Raw genomic sequence first — 15,273 nt, 5'->3', positions numbered from 1 at the left:
TTTGTTTGAACTAGGGTGAAAAGGTGGGGTTGGAGTTGGGGTGGTGGAATATTTTAAAGCACAACTAATACAGATTGCATCATTAATGGTTTTCTGTAGGGCTGTATTATTAAATAGTATGTGGAAAACAACATACAATGGATGGATTTTTGTCATATAAAAGCTTTTTCACATAACATTCCAGAAATTAATATGCTTCATAACAGTGACAACAAATAGATTTTGCTGTTTCATGCACTTCAATTTTTACAGTTAGTGATGAATATGGCGAGAAACCAAAGAGGAAAAACATCCAAACACATAAATGCTAAGAAAAGTTGCAGGGTAAAAAATTGCATTTTCATTGTATATTGGGAGTATTATTTCATTTGGGTCTAAACAAGCTCTTTAAACAATTTTGTACAAGCAGTTGAAGTATGGAATTTTATAAGTGGTAGCATTTGATGTAGCGTTTATTTTATTAGTAACTTAGCTGACAGCTGGCATCATCAGTTTGAGCAAAGCAAAGTTCAAGAGGTTTTTGGCCTCCCCTTTGTTGTAGTTTATCATACACTGAATTGTGTAGTTTCAGGCCCCATTGTAAATTATATTGGTAGAATGATTCTACTTTCCTTTTAGTGAATTAAACTGTGGGAATTAAAAACTAAAATGAAAAACTAAAACTAAATTAAAAACTAAATTCTTCAAATGTGACTGAAATTTTCAAATGGTTCTGACACTGCGTATATGCATACTTAGTTATCAATTATTGCTTGTTAGACTAGTCTTAGCTGTAAATATAGTTATAAATGTTCTCAGGTAGCAATCTACATCTGAATATTTCTTTCTTCTATTTCTCTGCTCACTTTATATAATGATTGCAGAATTTTAATAAAAGATTAATTCACATGTTTGTCAACATGCAGGTTATTAAAGCTTTTTTGTCAAAATAACAGCAAATATAAATTAAACTGGATCAGTGCTGAAGTAAATGAAAACATGAATATTTGAGAACTAAATTCTATTGTTGGATGTATTTGTACAAATTCTGCTAACTTTAATACAAGTCATGCTTCAGTAGAAGATGTCTAAACTGGTTTTCTTGTTGCAGAAGGTATAAAAAAAGTATCTTTATTAAATTACTGTTTGATTATTTTTTTTATTGTTTTTATTAGGTACTCGTATCCATTTTTTGGCAGTGCAGCACCTATTATGACAAGCCCACCTGTAGAAGTCAGAAAGAACATGGAAGTCTTTCTTCCACAGTCCTACTGTGCGTTTGACTTTGCAACTATACCACATCAGCTTCAAGATACATTCTTCAGGTGATAACTTGCATTCTTTTTATCTTAACTACACTTTTTCTATTTTTTTGTAAATGCAGTCACAAGTTCAAATTTTTTACTTAAGATCATCAGATTTAGAATTTAGTAAAAAATCTTAAGTGCTAATGTCAATGAGTATTTAATACACTGCTCTTCCAGTTTCTCTGACTTACACTTAAAGACAGGGACTGTAAAATTCTTACTTTTATCTCTTGACTACTTATGCAGGGATCGTTGCTTACAGAAACAAGTGCTGTTGCTGTAAGTTGTTAAATTAAAGGTTGATAGTGTAGTTTTAACAAGGCATTACTTCAGATGAAATAGATAACTTTTTTATTTTTTTTTTTTAATACATGATGACTATCAGTGTCTTTGAAAATCCAGCAAGTACCTAGGAAGCTGAGTACAGTGAGGGCTGTGGCACAATTTTCCCAGTAGTCCCACCAGCTCTGGATAACTGATTAAGATGTGGAATAAAGAATCACCAAAATAGTGGTATTTTGAAAGAAGAGGTGGAGGACATGTATTCTGAGTGGCAGTGACTAATGCTTGTTTATAGGTATTTATAAATGAAGATGATCTGGGTCTGTTAAGATTATTCAGTCAATCACTTTTGCTGCAGCATTGTTCTTTCTAATAATTGGAGAAAGGAATGATAATCTGACCAAAGTGAGTAAGTGGTAGAGAAGATACAAAGTCAGTCAGTCTCATTCCTCTGTGAGTGAGAGGCAGTAAACCCGTCTTATTGTTTGACAATTGTGACCATCGCTGATTTGGGAAGTTACCTTTAGAACATGAGGTCCTTTTCCCAAATAAATAGGAATGCTTTTTCTTTTGTGTTGATGCCTGACACTAAAATCACTTCTTTGTTTCAGATTACCTCTGCTGGTTGAATTGTGGCACAAAGATAAAACAGCTAAAGACTTACTTCTAGGGGTGGCAAGACTTCAGCTTTCAAATGTTTTGGCTTCGGAAAAAACCCGTTTCTTGGGTGGTAATGGTGAACAATGCTGGCGTCAGACTTGTAATGAAACAGTCAGTGTCACAGCAGTGCAAGGGTAAAACTATTTAAAAAAATTACTTTGTAGCAAGTTTTGAAGAATTGTTTGTTTAATATTTCCCTGAAAAAGGGCAAGCTCTTCCTGTTTACCTTTTTGAGTAGGTAAACAGGCTGCAGAGTACTGCAATATGGGGGTGGGAATAGGATCCAAGAGATTAAAAGTTAAATTGCCACAGGCATATTGTGCAACCCCACTCCATTACCAGAGTCATTGTAATAAACCTTTATGTAATCATGATCTTGAGTAAGCTTCACAGACAGATTAAAGAAATAAATAATTGGAAAAAATGTTACTGAGGCACTTTCCTGAGTAAGTTACTTAACAATTACAAAAAGCTGCTCATATTCCAGAAAATAGTTAAGACTGTCCATAGTATGTTTTTAAATGCAACTGACTTCAGTGAAAGTTAGGAGGACAGATACATTCATGGAGTAGAGGGGTTTCCTGTTTCAGGATTATACCCTGTAATAGTAGCAGGGTTCTGAGCTTGTGTCAGAAGGAGCAGTGTTATTAGTTAATATTCTGTCTGAATTCATTTATGTAGAGGAGTGACTCTATTTTTATGTATATGAAGAAACTTAATTTATAGTTACTTTTGTCCTGTGTCCTCGTTGAATATGTGAACTGTGCTAGCGATCAGTGTCTAGACCCCCATCTTTTTCTGTGTGATAATGGAACTTGATTATGCCTTTAGAAATAAATGTAATTGCTATTAAGACTGAGGTTGGTTTTAAACCTCTAATCCTACAGATAATTAAAACATGCTATATTTGATACACAGGAAACTTCAGGTTACTGACACAAAGACTGATATCCTCCCTCCTCCCAAACTGATAGAAAATTGATCTGACTTTGTTTAAACTTTTTTGTGTGAAAGCCAGCATGGCCTGATTCTGTGGAATTACTTTATGATCTTACTGTACATTAAGGTTCACGCTTTCACCAATAGTAAGTTTGTTAAAATGAAACCTGGTTTTGCACAAAACTTAATAACCACTAGATGGCATTCTCAAAATGTAATCAGGTCTCTGCATTTTGCTGTGCTGATACCTTTCTAGCTTTGCTCTTGTTGGCGTAACATTCTTTTTACACTGATATGTTAAACTGACTTAATTACTCAGATTTCTGAGGTCCACTACTTAGAATCTTGTCTTGTTTTTTAATCAGTGACTGATAGAAAGTTGTAAGAATTTAATGCACTAATTTATGTTAACTTATGTGAAGTACAAATGTTTGGTGGTGGGGTTTTTTGCCTTGCAAATAACTGTGTGGAAGATTACACCTTTGTAAAAATATTTTAGTGTTGTCTTTTTATATTTGCTGGAAGAGGATTTCTTCCAGTGAAGTGAAAACTACAGCCATGGTTAATTCCTGCAGCCTTTTGTTGCATATTGCTTGATATCTAATTCTGCAGCTTCCAGGCTTCAAGTGATTGTGTAATTGCCTTTGCATCATTGAGTAATTATAATGGAAATGATAGTTTTGTTTCTGACCAAGTACAGGTCTACACTGTGATGTACTTTCATGTTAGACTAGTGATAACTTTCAGTTACATGATTTGTGCATATTCCTTTTCTTATTATCTTTCTGTGCAGAAAACTACCTTTGTTTACTACATTTTGTCTATGGTTAGAGATGAGATAGCCAGGGACAAACTTCTACTTAAGCAGAAACTGCAACTAATTTCAAATTAGTTTATTAAAATATCTGTTATCTAGACATTCTTTCACTACACAAGAACAGATAGATATTTAACCTAAAGTGGATTTAAAGTTGTCAGTTCTCTGTGCTGAAGCTTCCAGAAATGTGTTTTTTATTAATCCAAGGATGGCTTACTACACATGATATGCTGAGTGACTTCTTACACTGTGGATAACGAGAAAGTTACTGTTAACATTTAAAAAAGCAAGACTAATGAAATTCACTGAGTATCTTAGAATGAAGTCAGTGGCAATACCTGTATTTAACGGGTATATTTGTTAAAAAGATTTAAGACTGCAGGTACAATTTTGGATCATTCTCTTGTTACAGGGATGTGTTGGTTACAGTAAGCTGTTAGTTAAATAGGTTCCCAATGACAAATTATCTGTTAAAGTCAAAGCTTGCTGTAGTTGTATAAATAAGTCCCTAAGTTAAAGCAATATACATGGGAGAGCATGTTTGGGCTGTCACATAGGCAACTGTTTAGAGTCTCTGAGTTACATGGAACTTTATAGCACTTCAACTTTGTTTTGTGTGTTGTCTTACAATTAACTTTCTGTATTTTTAAGACAGTTTTCATTAAAAGAACATTCTATTGCTATTTATAGGTCAGGCAACAGAGTAGCAGAGCTTTCATATGCTATCACTTTGGAAGACTACGGCCTTGTGAAAATGCAAGAAGTTCTGGTGTCAGATTCTTCTCAAGTAAATTTTACATAAATCTTACCCTTTTCCCTTGAGCACTTTGAGAAGTTGGGTTTCCAGTTAAAAATCCACTGTTATATCAGTGTGTAGGTGCTGGTCAGCAGCGGCACGTCCCTCACACTCAGCCTCGTGGTGCCCCAGAAAACCATCCAGAGCCTCGAGAAACTCTTGAATACAAAGCAGCACTGGAGTTAGAAATGTGGAAGGAAATGCAAGAGGACATTTTTGAAAACGAGGTTTTTACTCTTTCTGTTTATTTCCTAAACTGCATGACTGCCAAAGAACCTTTAGCAGAATTGACAAGAGGAATAACTGCATTTTTCTTAAACTTTGCCACTGTTTCAAATAAGAACTATATTTTACTCATATAGAATAATAAAACTTCAGATGTCCACAAATATCTTCCGTACTCTTAAGGAAGAAGGTTAATTCTTTTCTGTTAAGTGACTGAAGTAGGTGCTAGGTAGTGAAATACAGGATACACCCTTCACAATTTCCCCTTACTGTTTATGAAGTACAGTAGATATTCAAGATTCAAATTATTAGCATTAAATACGAACACTGCATTTGTTTATTCTCAATCAAAATCCATTGCTGTTTTTCTACTCTTGAAGTCATTCTAGGTGTTCTTAGAGTTGCATGCGTCTTTTTTAAAAAATACTGAGAATCTAGGGTCTATTTGTTAGGATATTTTTCTCAAACTTGGGCTTACTTTGCGTTTTGTACTTAAGGATAAGAAATATCTTTCACTATCGGAATCATATCTTGAGTTACGTAAGTCAATGTACTAAACTTAGTTTTTAATTCTTTCGCTTCAAGGCTTAGTTCTGCTAGTACTCTCTCCTTTAAAGTTGCACTTCTAACAACTTTGATTTGGTTCTCTGGTTTGGGGGTTTTGTTCCTTTTTCGTCTTTTAAAAGCTTAAAAAGAAGGAAATGGCTCATATGCAAGCTCTTGCAGAAGAATGGAAGAAAAGAGATAGAGAGAGAGAAGCATTAGTGAAGAAAAAGGTAAGGACACTTGTTCTTATACTTGCTGAAAGTCTCATTATAAATCTCATATCACTATAAAATTTGACAAGATATTTTGTAACTGTAACATGGAACAAAGGGTCTGTGATTAATCTTCACACCTACTGGTATGCATGCATCTAGTCTACAACAGTGCAAAAAATTAAAAGTAGCCCTTAATCATAGAATACTTGTTAGAAACCCTTTAGGTTAGCTTGCTTTCTTTGGAGGCTTTTTAACTTTAATTGCCTTTTATTTGCATGGTCAAAAAGCACTTCTACAGCCCAGCTATGCATGGTAACCTGTTAGCCTTTATTGTATTAGAAAGAAAGGCTCTCCATGTGATTTTGTCATTAAGAGCTGGAGATTTGTTTTATATGCAAATTTTCAAACAAAAATTGTCAATATTTTATATCATAACGAGTAAATTCTTCGCCTGCCTAAAACATTATTTTTATTGCAAGAAAAAAAATGCCTTTTTTTGTTCCTGTAGGTAGCAGAATATACTGTTTTGGAAGAACAACTTCAGAAAACCCTGAGAGATCTAGATAAGCGAGAACGACAGCTTTTCAGTGCTGAATCAGAGGTAAAAAATGTTTGGTCATTTTAAACAATGCGATTGCATGAGCTATTTCTACAAGGTTTGAGTTTTCATACAGCGACAATTGTGACCTGTGTATAAGAACTGAAGTAGCCACATTCATACTGATACATAGAGGAGCACTAATAACTTGTCAAGTTTTGTTACAACTACACTTTTTTACTGAAATGGAAATTCAATGAACTTTTACATGGGTTGCTAGAATTATAGAACTGTAAATTTTCTGTTATTAACAGAATTAGTGTCAGTGGAGACATATAACACTAACATATCTCAAGTTTAGTACTGTCAAGTGAACATTGTACATCTATGAGTGCCTTACTGCAAACAGTAATTGCTAGATTAACCATTGAAATAGGAGAAGGTGACAAGGAGAGCTGGGAGAAACTGCAGTTGTCCAGGTTTTGTTATCCAGCAATTTGATAGAGTTCCTATTTCGTATTTTTTTTTTAATAGTGACAGGGCCAAAGATGATGTGGGAGAAACCAGCAGCTACCACTGTTTCTAGATGTCATTGAATACCCCCAAGATGAGGAAAAGGGGTGTGAGTCCTTGAGGAAGCTAGTTGTATGAAAAGAGAAAGAAAGAAAATAACTGCCTATTTTTTTTACTTCAGAACAAACTCACAATTATATAGGTAAACTGCTGTGGTGATTTAGCAGTCCAACAAACTCCCTCTTGCTTCCTGTAGCTCATATTAATCATTTTATCACATCAATCCCTCCTGTGCTTGTGAACAAAGAAAGCTCCCAACACAGGGACTGGCTGGTTGAGCCTGTGTCCTGTTCTGTACTCAGGCTCTCTATACCCCTCAAGACGCAGTTTGTGCTGTAAATAGTGTCTGACTTTACCTTTAACATCTATGCAAAAAATCTGGTGATTAGGTTTGGCCAAATGCATTTCAGTCTGAGTAAAAGTATTTATTTTGAATCTCATACATGTTTGTCTCAAAACTTGCTCTAAATTTAGTGCAATTCTGACCTGAGGGTTTAGAGATAATAAAAATCAGTGGATTCCAAAAGTGTCTAGACAAAATGATGTAGGGTTCATTTAGCAATTACACTGTTTGAGAAATGGGCCGTTTGGAGCGGTTTCTATTCAGCTAGCAGTTATCTGAGCCAGTAACATCTTTCTAGAAAGTTCAAACATGTCAAGGACTGTTTTCCTGTTTAGCTCAATGAGAAATTCTCTCAATATGCTCAGTTTGAAGAGTGCAGTCTTACTCGTCTAAAGGCATCTTGGCTGTAGCTGTGACTTCACTGTTTCAGCAGTGAAGGGGTGTATTTAGCTTTTTAGCTTGTAGTAGAAAGGTGGATATAAAATTTGCCTTTAGCAATGCCATGTAGAAAGTACAGTAGAGATATAGATAGCTCCATTTTTACAATAGTCAAGCAAGAGTATATTTGTAGCCCAAATACAGTAATTTGCAGGTCATTAGTTAAACTGAAAGTCAATAAAAGAGTATATAGCAAACATAGAGATAACAATGGAATTTCTATTGTTTAATTTCTGAAACGGATAATGATTTTTTTCTGTCATGAATAGTAGTAACAGTTGTAAGAAAGACTCTTAAAATAAAGATCTTGCATGTATGGATTAATATAAATATGTCTCACTCTTAAGCTTCAAAGAGTAAAGAAGGAGTTGCAAGCAGAGCATGAACGAAATCTGCAGGAGCTACAGGATTCTGTGCGGCGAGCCAGAGAAGAATGTGCACACCAGGTTGAGCTAGAAAGGTCAAAAATCAAACAGCTGGAAGAAGACAAGCTTCGCTTACAACAGCAGGTAAGTACACATAAATTTTCTGCATCAACCATTTACTTATTTAAGTAAGCATTTTTTAAAATAAGTATACTAAGTTGAGCAATGATTTTGAGGCAAGCGCATTCTGGCAACTTTGTAATAAACGTTTTATCTCTGTTCAGTGAGCTACATGCTGGGATCCATCTCTGTCAGTCTTGCTCAGTATAGGGCCAGTTTGCAATGCAGTGTTATAAATTTTTTTTTCAACACTGAAAATCAAACTGCAATTACAAGCATACATTACATGTAGAACGTGAACAGCAGTATACATTTCAGTAACTTAAATTGTTTACAATTAACGTCTAGCAAAACATCTAGGTAGCTTGACTACGCAGTTCATTTTATTCTTCCATTTCTATTATCCTTAATGGGGCGGGGGTAGGGGGGGAATGATCTTGATACTGTGATCTTCTGTTCTGAAAGTAGTAGTTTCATTAAACCGAGAAAATTTAGACCACATTCTCTTGTCCTGTAAGCTAGCTTTTGCACTAACGACAAGGCTAGTCTAGCTATTTTTCTTGACTGATAAAGCATACTGTAAAATTTTAAGTTAGTACTAGCTTTTTTGAGCAGTTACAATATTAGACACATAATTTGTTTTTAAGTAGATTAAACCTTAGTAATGCACGTTTTTCAGAGTACTTGTAGATTAATTACTTGCTTTGGTGCTTCTAATTTCTGGTATGTGATAGTGATAATCCCACAATAGCTTTGACTAATTGAAGAACTGTATCAGCCAAAGGCATATTTTTGTATTAGGAAGAGTTGTGCTGGGTTTTTGTGGGTTTTTTAGTTTAGTATTAAACACTGATACTAACCTACTTCTTTTCATGTCAGCATATGTTAACCACAATACAGTGAATTTTTTGAATATAGCTAATAAAAAAATGCTGCTAATCTAGACGCTGCTAACCTTGCCTCTTCTACTGAACAATCATTGAACTGAGATGAGCCATTTCAAACTGCAGAATGCAATCCACTTCAAAGTGATAAGTGGATCACTTCTGCATTGTAGATGTGTTGTTGGCAGCTACCAATACTGTATCGGTCCAGACAAGACAGCCAACAGTTCTTCAGGCTCAAGTGGCTCCAAATGCGACCATCTAGGAGTCATCTTCCAAATTCATTCTTTTGACTCCCACTGACTTTTTTTAGCTAGGTTGCAATACCATCACAATCACTTTATTTTTCCTATTCAAAACAGACATACTGTATCAGACCAAAGATGCAGTTAGCTCAGCATTCGGTTGCAGCAATTGTTGGATTTAGAGGGCAAGAAAATAAGAAATGGGACAATGAGAAAATACAACTTTTGTATATCCAGCAATACCATCAAGAGTTACATGTACCCTCAGCCAGAGGCAGCATTTCATATTTACTATCCATCAGTGAAAGTATTCTTCATGAACTCATCTGATCCCTTTTAAAAAGTATTTCTATTTTTAGCATTGCAACATCCTGTGGCAGTGAGTTCTAAAACTTAATTATGTGTTGTATATTTAAAAACTTCTTTTTGTTAATTTTAAGCTCATTGCTTAATAATTATGAAGTATCCTTTAGTGCCTGTGCTACATACCGTTCCTGATTGCTTAGGTGTCTGTCATACTGTCTCTCTTCCAAACACAAGCCCTGCTATGTTTTGTCTTGCTTTGTATGAAGGCCATTCCTTCCAGCTGATCATCCTGGCTGTCTTTCTCTGTGCTGTTCCTGCTGTTTTGAATCTCATGCTTCAATACGAGGTGGTTGTTACTGCATATTCTGCATGACAAGCTTTGTTGTTTTGTTTTGCTGGGTGTGAGTGGGTTTTTGTTTTGGAGTCTCACTGTAGGATGTTTCCTTTGTAAAGTGCACAAGCAGAAAGTTTCTTTTGCTACCAGTTCTGATGGGCCTCTTTTTTTACCTTTTTGGGTGTGGGGTTTTTGTTTGTGCATTTTGGTTTTTTAACAAGGGATGTTCTGGAGTAAATTATAATAGTTCTAAACTATATGCTTTGGCTTACTCCTTACCTCTTAAGGAGGTGTGTCAATACACAATTTTTGCACTTGAATTGTAGAGTTCTCTAAGTGTCTTCACTTGTTTGGAGGTAAGCCCTACTATGCGCAAGAGAAGATCCTTGAAGCATCCACCTTGAAGAACATCACCCTTACTTCCTGAATAGGGAGCTTGTGCTTTATTTGTATGACTTGTGCAGTTCCCTAACAGTCCACAACCTGAGGTTTCATGAGAAATTCAATTTTTGAAAGTGTTTTCAGAACTAAACAAGAAATTAAACAGTATTGTAGAAGTTCTAGGGAGAGCTGGCATTTTTCATAGCTAAAGAAATTAGTTACTTTGTCATCGGCATCATGCCTGTATGCCTGCTTTAAAAAGAAATCGGTAAAAATGGGAAGGTAGTATCTTCCGTCAAAGTTGGCTATTGTGGTTATATGTGAAAAGTAACTGCAGTGAACTATGTTTTTGTATGCCTCCTTAGGAAGCACCTTTGCTTCTTACATCAATTCTGTAAAAATGATAGATGCAAAAAGCAAAATTTTGGAAGAAAAATAGAGGTGACCCGATTAGGAGATCCGAAGAATTAAAATATTGATATACTAATAGAAGAAGTTGTAGGCTTTGAAACACAAATTAATTCTCCAAAGCATTTTCACCCAGTGTTCTAAACTGTTGGATACAATTTGTGGAAATACTTACATTAACTAGTTGGACATAAATACATGTGCAGCATTTGGGATCATACTCTGTGATGGAATGCATCAGTTCCATCAGGTGTATTAATACCCAGTGTTCTAAACTGTTGGATACAATTCGTGGAAATACTTACATTAACTAGTTGGACATAAATACATGTGCAGCATTTGGGATCATACTCTGTGATGGACTATTAAAAATTCTTAAGGTGTATTAAGGTATTTATAGTTGAGTAATATTTAACAAAAGAACGTAAGTTACTTGCAGAAAACATCCTATTAAAAATTCTTAATATTTTTAATATGGTATAATGAAAAAAGCTGTTAAACATTTGACTTAGTTTCTTTGTAGCAAAGTAATTGTGTATTGGCATCGTTTTTCAAATTACCCATTTTAAGATGAAAAGCAAAGGTCTCTTTTTATAATATCTTTATGAAACTATGGAATTACACAGTGAGGGTGGAGGTACATAGCATTAAGTCATTCGTCACTGAAGTCTTTCTACTTCAGCCTTTCTTCTAAATCATTATTTGGCTGTACAACGTATTAGTTGTTTCCTCTTCCAGACATTCTTAAACAAGTTATGCTGGTGAAATTGAGTAAGTAATAAAACTTCATATAGTAGATAACACTGTTGGCTTTCTTTAAAAGATGTGTGTAAATCTAAATAGTTTTGTTTTCTGTGTTTCTTCTGCAAGTCGTTTTAGAAATGTGAACAGTGATGTTTATAAATCTTGATCTTCTGTATATGAGGACAGACTTGTTTTTTCTTTCCAGTACTGAGCAAAGATCCTCTTTAAAATTCTTCCTATTAAAACATTGCTGTATGCCATCATCAAGAAATCATTAATTATGAATGTGTAGCTTTCAGTGTCTGTTTTATATCAGATAATTGACAGCAAGATGTTTGTTCCGGGGACTAAGGAATAACTTAAGTTCTGTAATCTAATTCTTTGTCTGTGAATGGGTTTTTCTGCTAACTTGCATTATATCTTGATATCTTTAATGTAGCTTTATGAAGCAGAAAATAAGCATAGAATTTTGGAGAAGGAGTTCCAGCAATACAAAGAACAGCAAAGTAGCAAACCAGAAATCCAGCTACAATCAGAAATAAATCTTCTCACTTTAGAAAAGGTATCTTGGATTTTTCTAGTGTTTAAAAACTGTCACAATGGTCCATTCACTGATAAGGGAATGTATAATAATCTTGCATGATAAACTGGTTAATTTGTCCATTTTGCTTTACTTTTTCCAACAATTTTTTCAGACTTGAAATATTCAAATACAAATAAGGCCAACAGTGGCCTTATTTCTATAGAGGAAGCAGTAGTGTTAGTGGCTAAGGCAGGAAAAAAATAATCTGTATATTTAAATTGCTACCATTATGACTTATGCTGGGGACTCTGAGCATTCTGTTTATAGAACTAAAAGATGAAGATTTTCTTGTGAGGATTAATTTAGACTGGTATTCAGTTTTGTGCATTGGGGTTTTTATTAAGTATTTCTGAAAAGTAATTGTGTTACTTATCAGTGGAATGGAATCACTGTCTTAAGTTGATTTCTTAGAAACCATACGTGCCTTCAGTAGAGAATATTTCACTTAATTAAAACCACAGATAGGGGCACTTTTTGCTCAGAATTATTGTGAGGTTTGAGTCAAATTGTTGACCGAATATGCTGCAAAAAATTGGACCAGGCTTCTTGGTACAAAGTGCACTCAGTTATACGGCCAGTCTGCATGTTACTGTATGCTTGAATAACTCCTAATAATGCAAGCAAATAATTCAAAATGTTTGTCTCTACAGACTTTTTAAACTCTTAGCTTAAATATTTTGTTAGATTTCCTATTTTTGTTAGATTTTTTTAAAAAATCAGTGCTTTAAGATCTTCACAAATTTAATGGTAAATAACTTTTGTCTGATTAAAAGAAAATACCACTGCCTCAGAATTGTTAATTAAAAATGCTTCAGTTTTCAGGTTACTGTGTTCTGTGTGCTTCATAACTGTTTTCATTTGCATTTTAATACTAAATTTTTTTCCGCAGAATGCAATGTATTTTTTTTACTGTGTAACATTTTTTTAAAAGATTTATTTAGATAGTAAGATCAAAGATTCACACTAGATACATAGATTTTAAAGAATGGTTTGAACAGATGTCTATTTCAGAGAAAAGAATGTAGCACATATCTTCCATCAGCTGCAGGAAAGAAAAAAAATCTACACACCTTTTAAAGGCAAGATTTATCCATCAGTGTTTCTGTTAAATTAATGTTTATAATCTTTCAAAAAAAAGGGGTGTGTGTGCTAATTTGAGAATCTCAAATTTAAAGGTTACGTCAGCAGATTTAGTGCTAAAAACTAATCTCTTCCTTTTTGTATAGACGGCTATCTAATAAAAATAAGGCTATATTTTAAACAAGAAAATGTTCATGTGCCATAATATTTATGTTATATTATATAACAGCTTCAGATGATGTTGTACGTTACACTACATAAACACTTTTCTTAAACCAGACCCTTTGTATATATACATCTTTCAGTGATTGTTACTGCTGTTATTGCTTCAGCTGATACGATTTTAATTGCTTTTAGGTTGAACTTGAAAGAAAGTTGGAGTCAGCTACCAAGTCAAAGCTCCACTACAAACAACAATGGACAAGGGCTTTGAAAGAACTTGCAAGGTTAAAACAGGTATACAGGTTTTCTTTTGTCATATGAGATAACCAAGTTAATGTAGTGTTGGAAGCTACTTATAATTACTGTTAACGTTTGTCTTTGCAAAATTAAAGCTCTGAGCTATGCTTTTTACAAAAATGAGAACAGCAAAACTGATTTGAGTTTGACACTGAACTCGGGAAGGACCAAGGCTCAGGTCTGCAAAGAAAGTTGGCATAGCTAAAAGGAGGCATGATTCAAAAAAGAAAAGTTTTATTAAACTCATTCCCAATAATGCTCAGTCAGCACTTCCAGAGAAAATATTTTGTTCTTGTCCCAACCATATTGGCCAGTCACACTCCCAACCGTTCTGTATTTTAATTGTAAAATGAATGAAGACTAAAGATGAGAAACAAATCTTAGCTTTTAGAAACAGTGGTTTAAGGTTTGCTGAATGCTGTAAAATGAAGTAAACTTGCAGAAAAGTTAAACTGGAAATGAAACTTTTCTCCTGCTTTTTGAAATCCTAATCTCATACTAATGTGGCATGCTTTTTTTTACTGCTGTGTTTTAACAGAGCTTGTGTGTGTGTATATATAGTCATACACATATGACTTGAAAATACTCTGTTCAAACTTGCAGGAGTAGCAGCTTCATCCTCACTGAATCCATATGCTTTTATGTGTTTTTTGTCATCGCCTGTCTTTCATGAATTACAGTAAACATTAGCTAAACAGTATACTTAAGAATGGCAAGCATTTCCATTGGCCTTGACAAACAAATCAGTAAATCATTAATCCCTGTTGCTGAATAAACCTTGACACAGACATAAAGCTTCAGAATTCAAGTTTAGTAAAAGGTTTTTATTACCTGTGTTCACACCTACTTCCTGCTTGAGGAAAAGTGGTTTTTTTTTTTTAAAGGATTATAGTTCCTACTTCATTCCTACTGCTAGAATATTCAGTTTTGGGAGAGTAAGAAGCTAAGCCCACCCTCTCCCAATTGATATTTACCTTTTTTAATCTGTATTTCTCTTTGAAGAAAGTGAATGTGCTTTATGATCACTATTAATAATTAAAAACTCATCTTTATTTGCTGTCTTCAAATTGGTCCTTTTTGCCTAGGGATAAAAGGAGTCATGAATTCTCATCTCCAATTTCTGAGACATCTATGTTTCACAAAGATGATAGAAGGAAGAATATAAATCTTGCCTCTCTGATTAAGGTTTCTTCAGCAGCCATGAAATGTCTGGGCTATTTTTTCTTACTGTCATATTTAAAAATTCCTGCAGAATAAGAGAGAAGATTGTTGTTTGCCAGATTAACACTAGTGTATATCACTATCAGGTTTTTATTATAAATTTCATCACTGCAAACCTGATGATCTGAATTTAGTAACATATGTAGATGGTTTCAGCTGATCCTCTTCCTGAAAGTCTGAACCATAAAATAAGTTGGCATGTACAGTGAATACCTAAAACTTTTTTTACTACAGAACAAACTCTTTCAAAGTAGTTCCTTGTGGTTTTATACTCCTGTGCTTCATCTTATACTTAGTCTATTGATAAAGGATTTAAGTGACTTTAAAGAGCCAAATAAAAGTTGAAGCAGAGCTGATCAAAAACCATTTACTGTGTTTTAAATATAAATTTGGAAACTGTTGCTTCAGGAATTCTAGATTTGCTTTAGTTCAGATGATTTGTGCAATTGTGCATAGTTTGACCAATTTCTTGTTTAAATTGGATT

The 15,273-nt window shown here is 34.3% G+C and overlaps 1 protein-coding gene across 1 annotated transcript in view; it reads left to right on the top strand.

The window, feature by feature from the left end:
* Positions 1 to 15,273, top strand: part of CEP120 (centrosomal protein 120) — a 41,024-nt gene that overhangs the window by 15,133 nt on the left and 10,618 nt on the right. The window contains exons 11-19 of the mRNA XM_009284159.2: positions 1,155 to 1,304; positions 2,180 to 2,362; positions 4,675 to 4,771; positions 4,855 to 5,007; positions 5,692 to 5,781; positions 6,275 to 6,367; positions 8,006 to 8,167; positions 11,885 to 12,007; positions 13,466 to 13,564. Coding sequence (XP_009282434.1) covers positions 1,155 to 1,304; positions 2,180 to 2,362; positions 4,675 to 4,771; positions 4,855 to 5,007; positions 5,692 to 5,781; positions 6,275 to 6,367; positions 8,006 to 8,167; positions 11,885 to 12,007; positions 13,466 to 13,564 — 1,150 coding nt within the window. The remainder of the gene's footprint in view (positions 1 to 1,154; positions 1,305 to 2,179; positions 2,363 to 4,674; positions 4,772 to 4,854; positions 5,008 to 5,691; positions 5,782 to 6,274; positions 6,368 to 8,005; positions 8,168 to 11,884; positions 12,008 to 13,465; positions 13,565 to 15,273) is intronic.

The sequence above is a fragment of the Aptenodytes forsteri genome, unplaced genomic scaffold (genome assembly GCF_000699145.1).
Source record: "Aptenodytes forsteri isolate BGI_AS27 unplaced genomic scaffold, ASM69914v1 Scaffold69, whole genome shotgun sequence".
NCBI lineage: Eukaryota > Metazoa > Chordata > Aves > Sphenisciformes > Spheniscidae > Aptenodytes > Aptenodytes forsteri.
The sequence above is the reverse complement of the archived record's forward strand: the minus strand, read 5'-3'. Positions and strand labels throughout refer to the sequence as shown.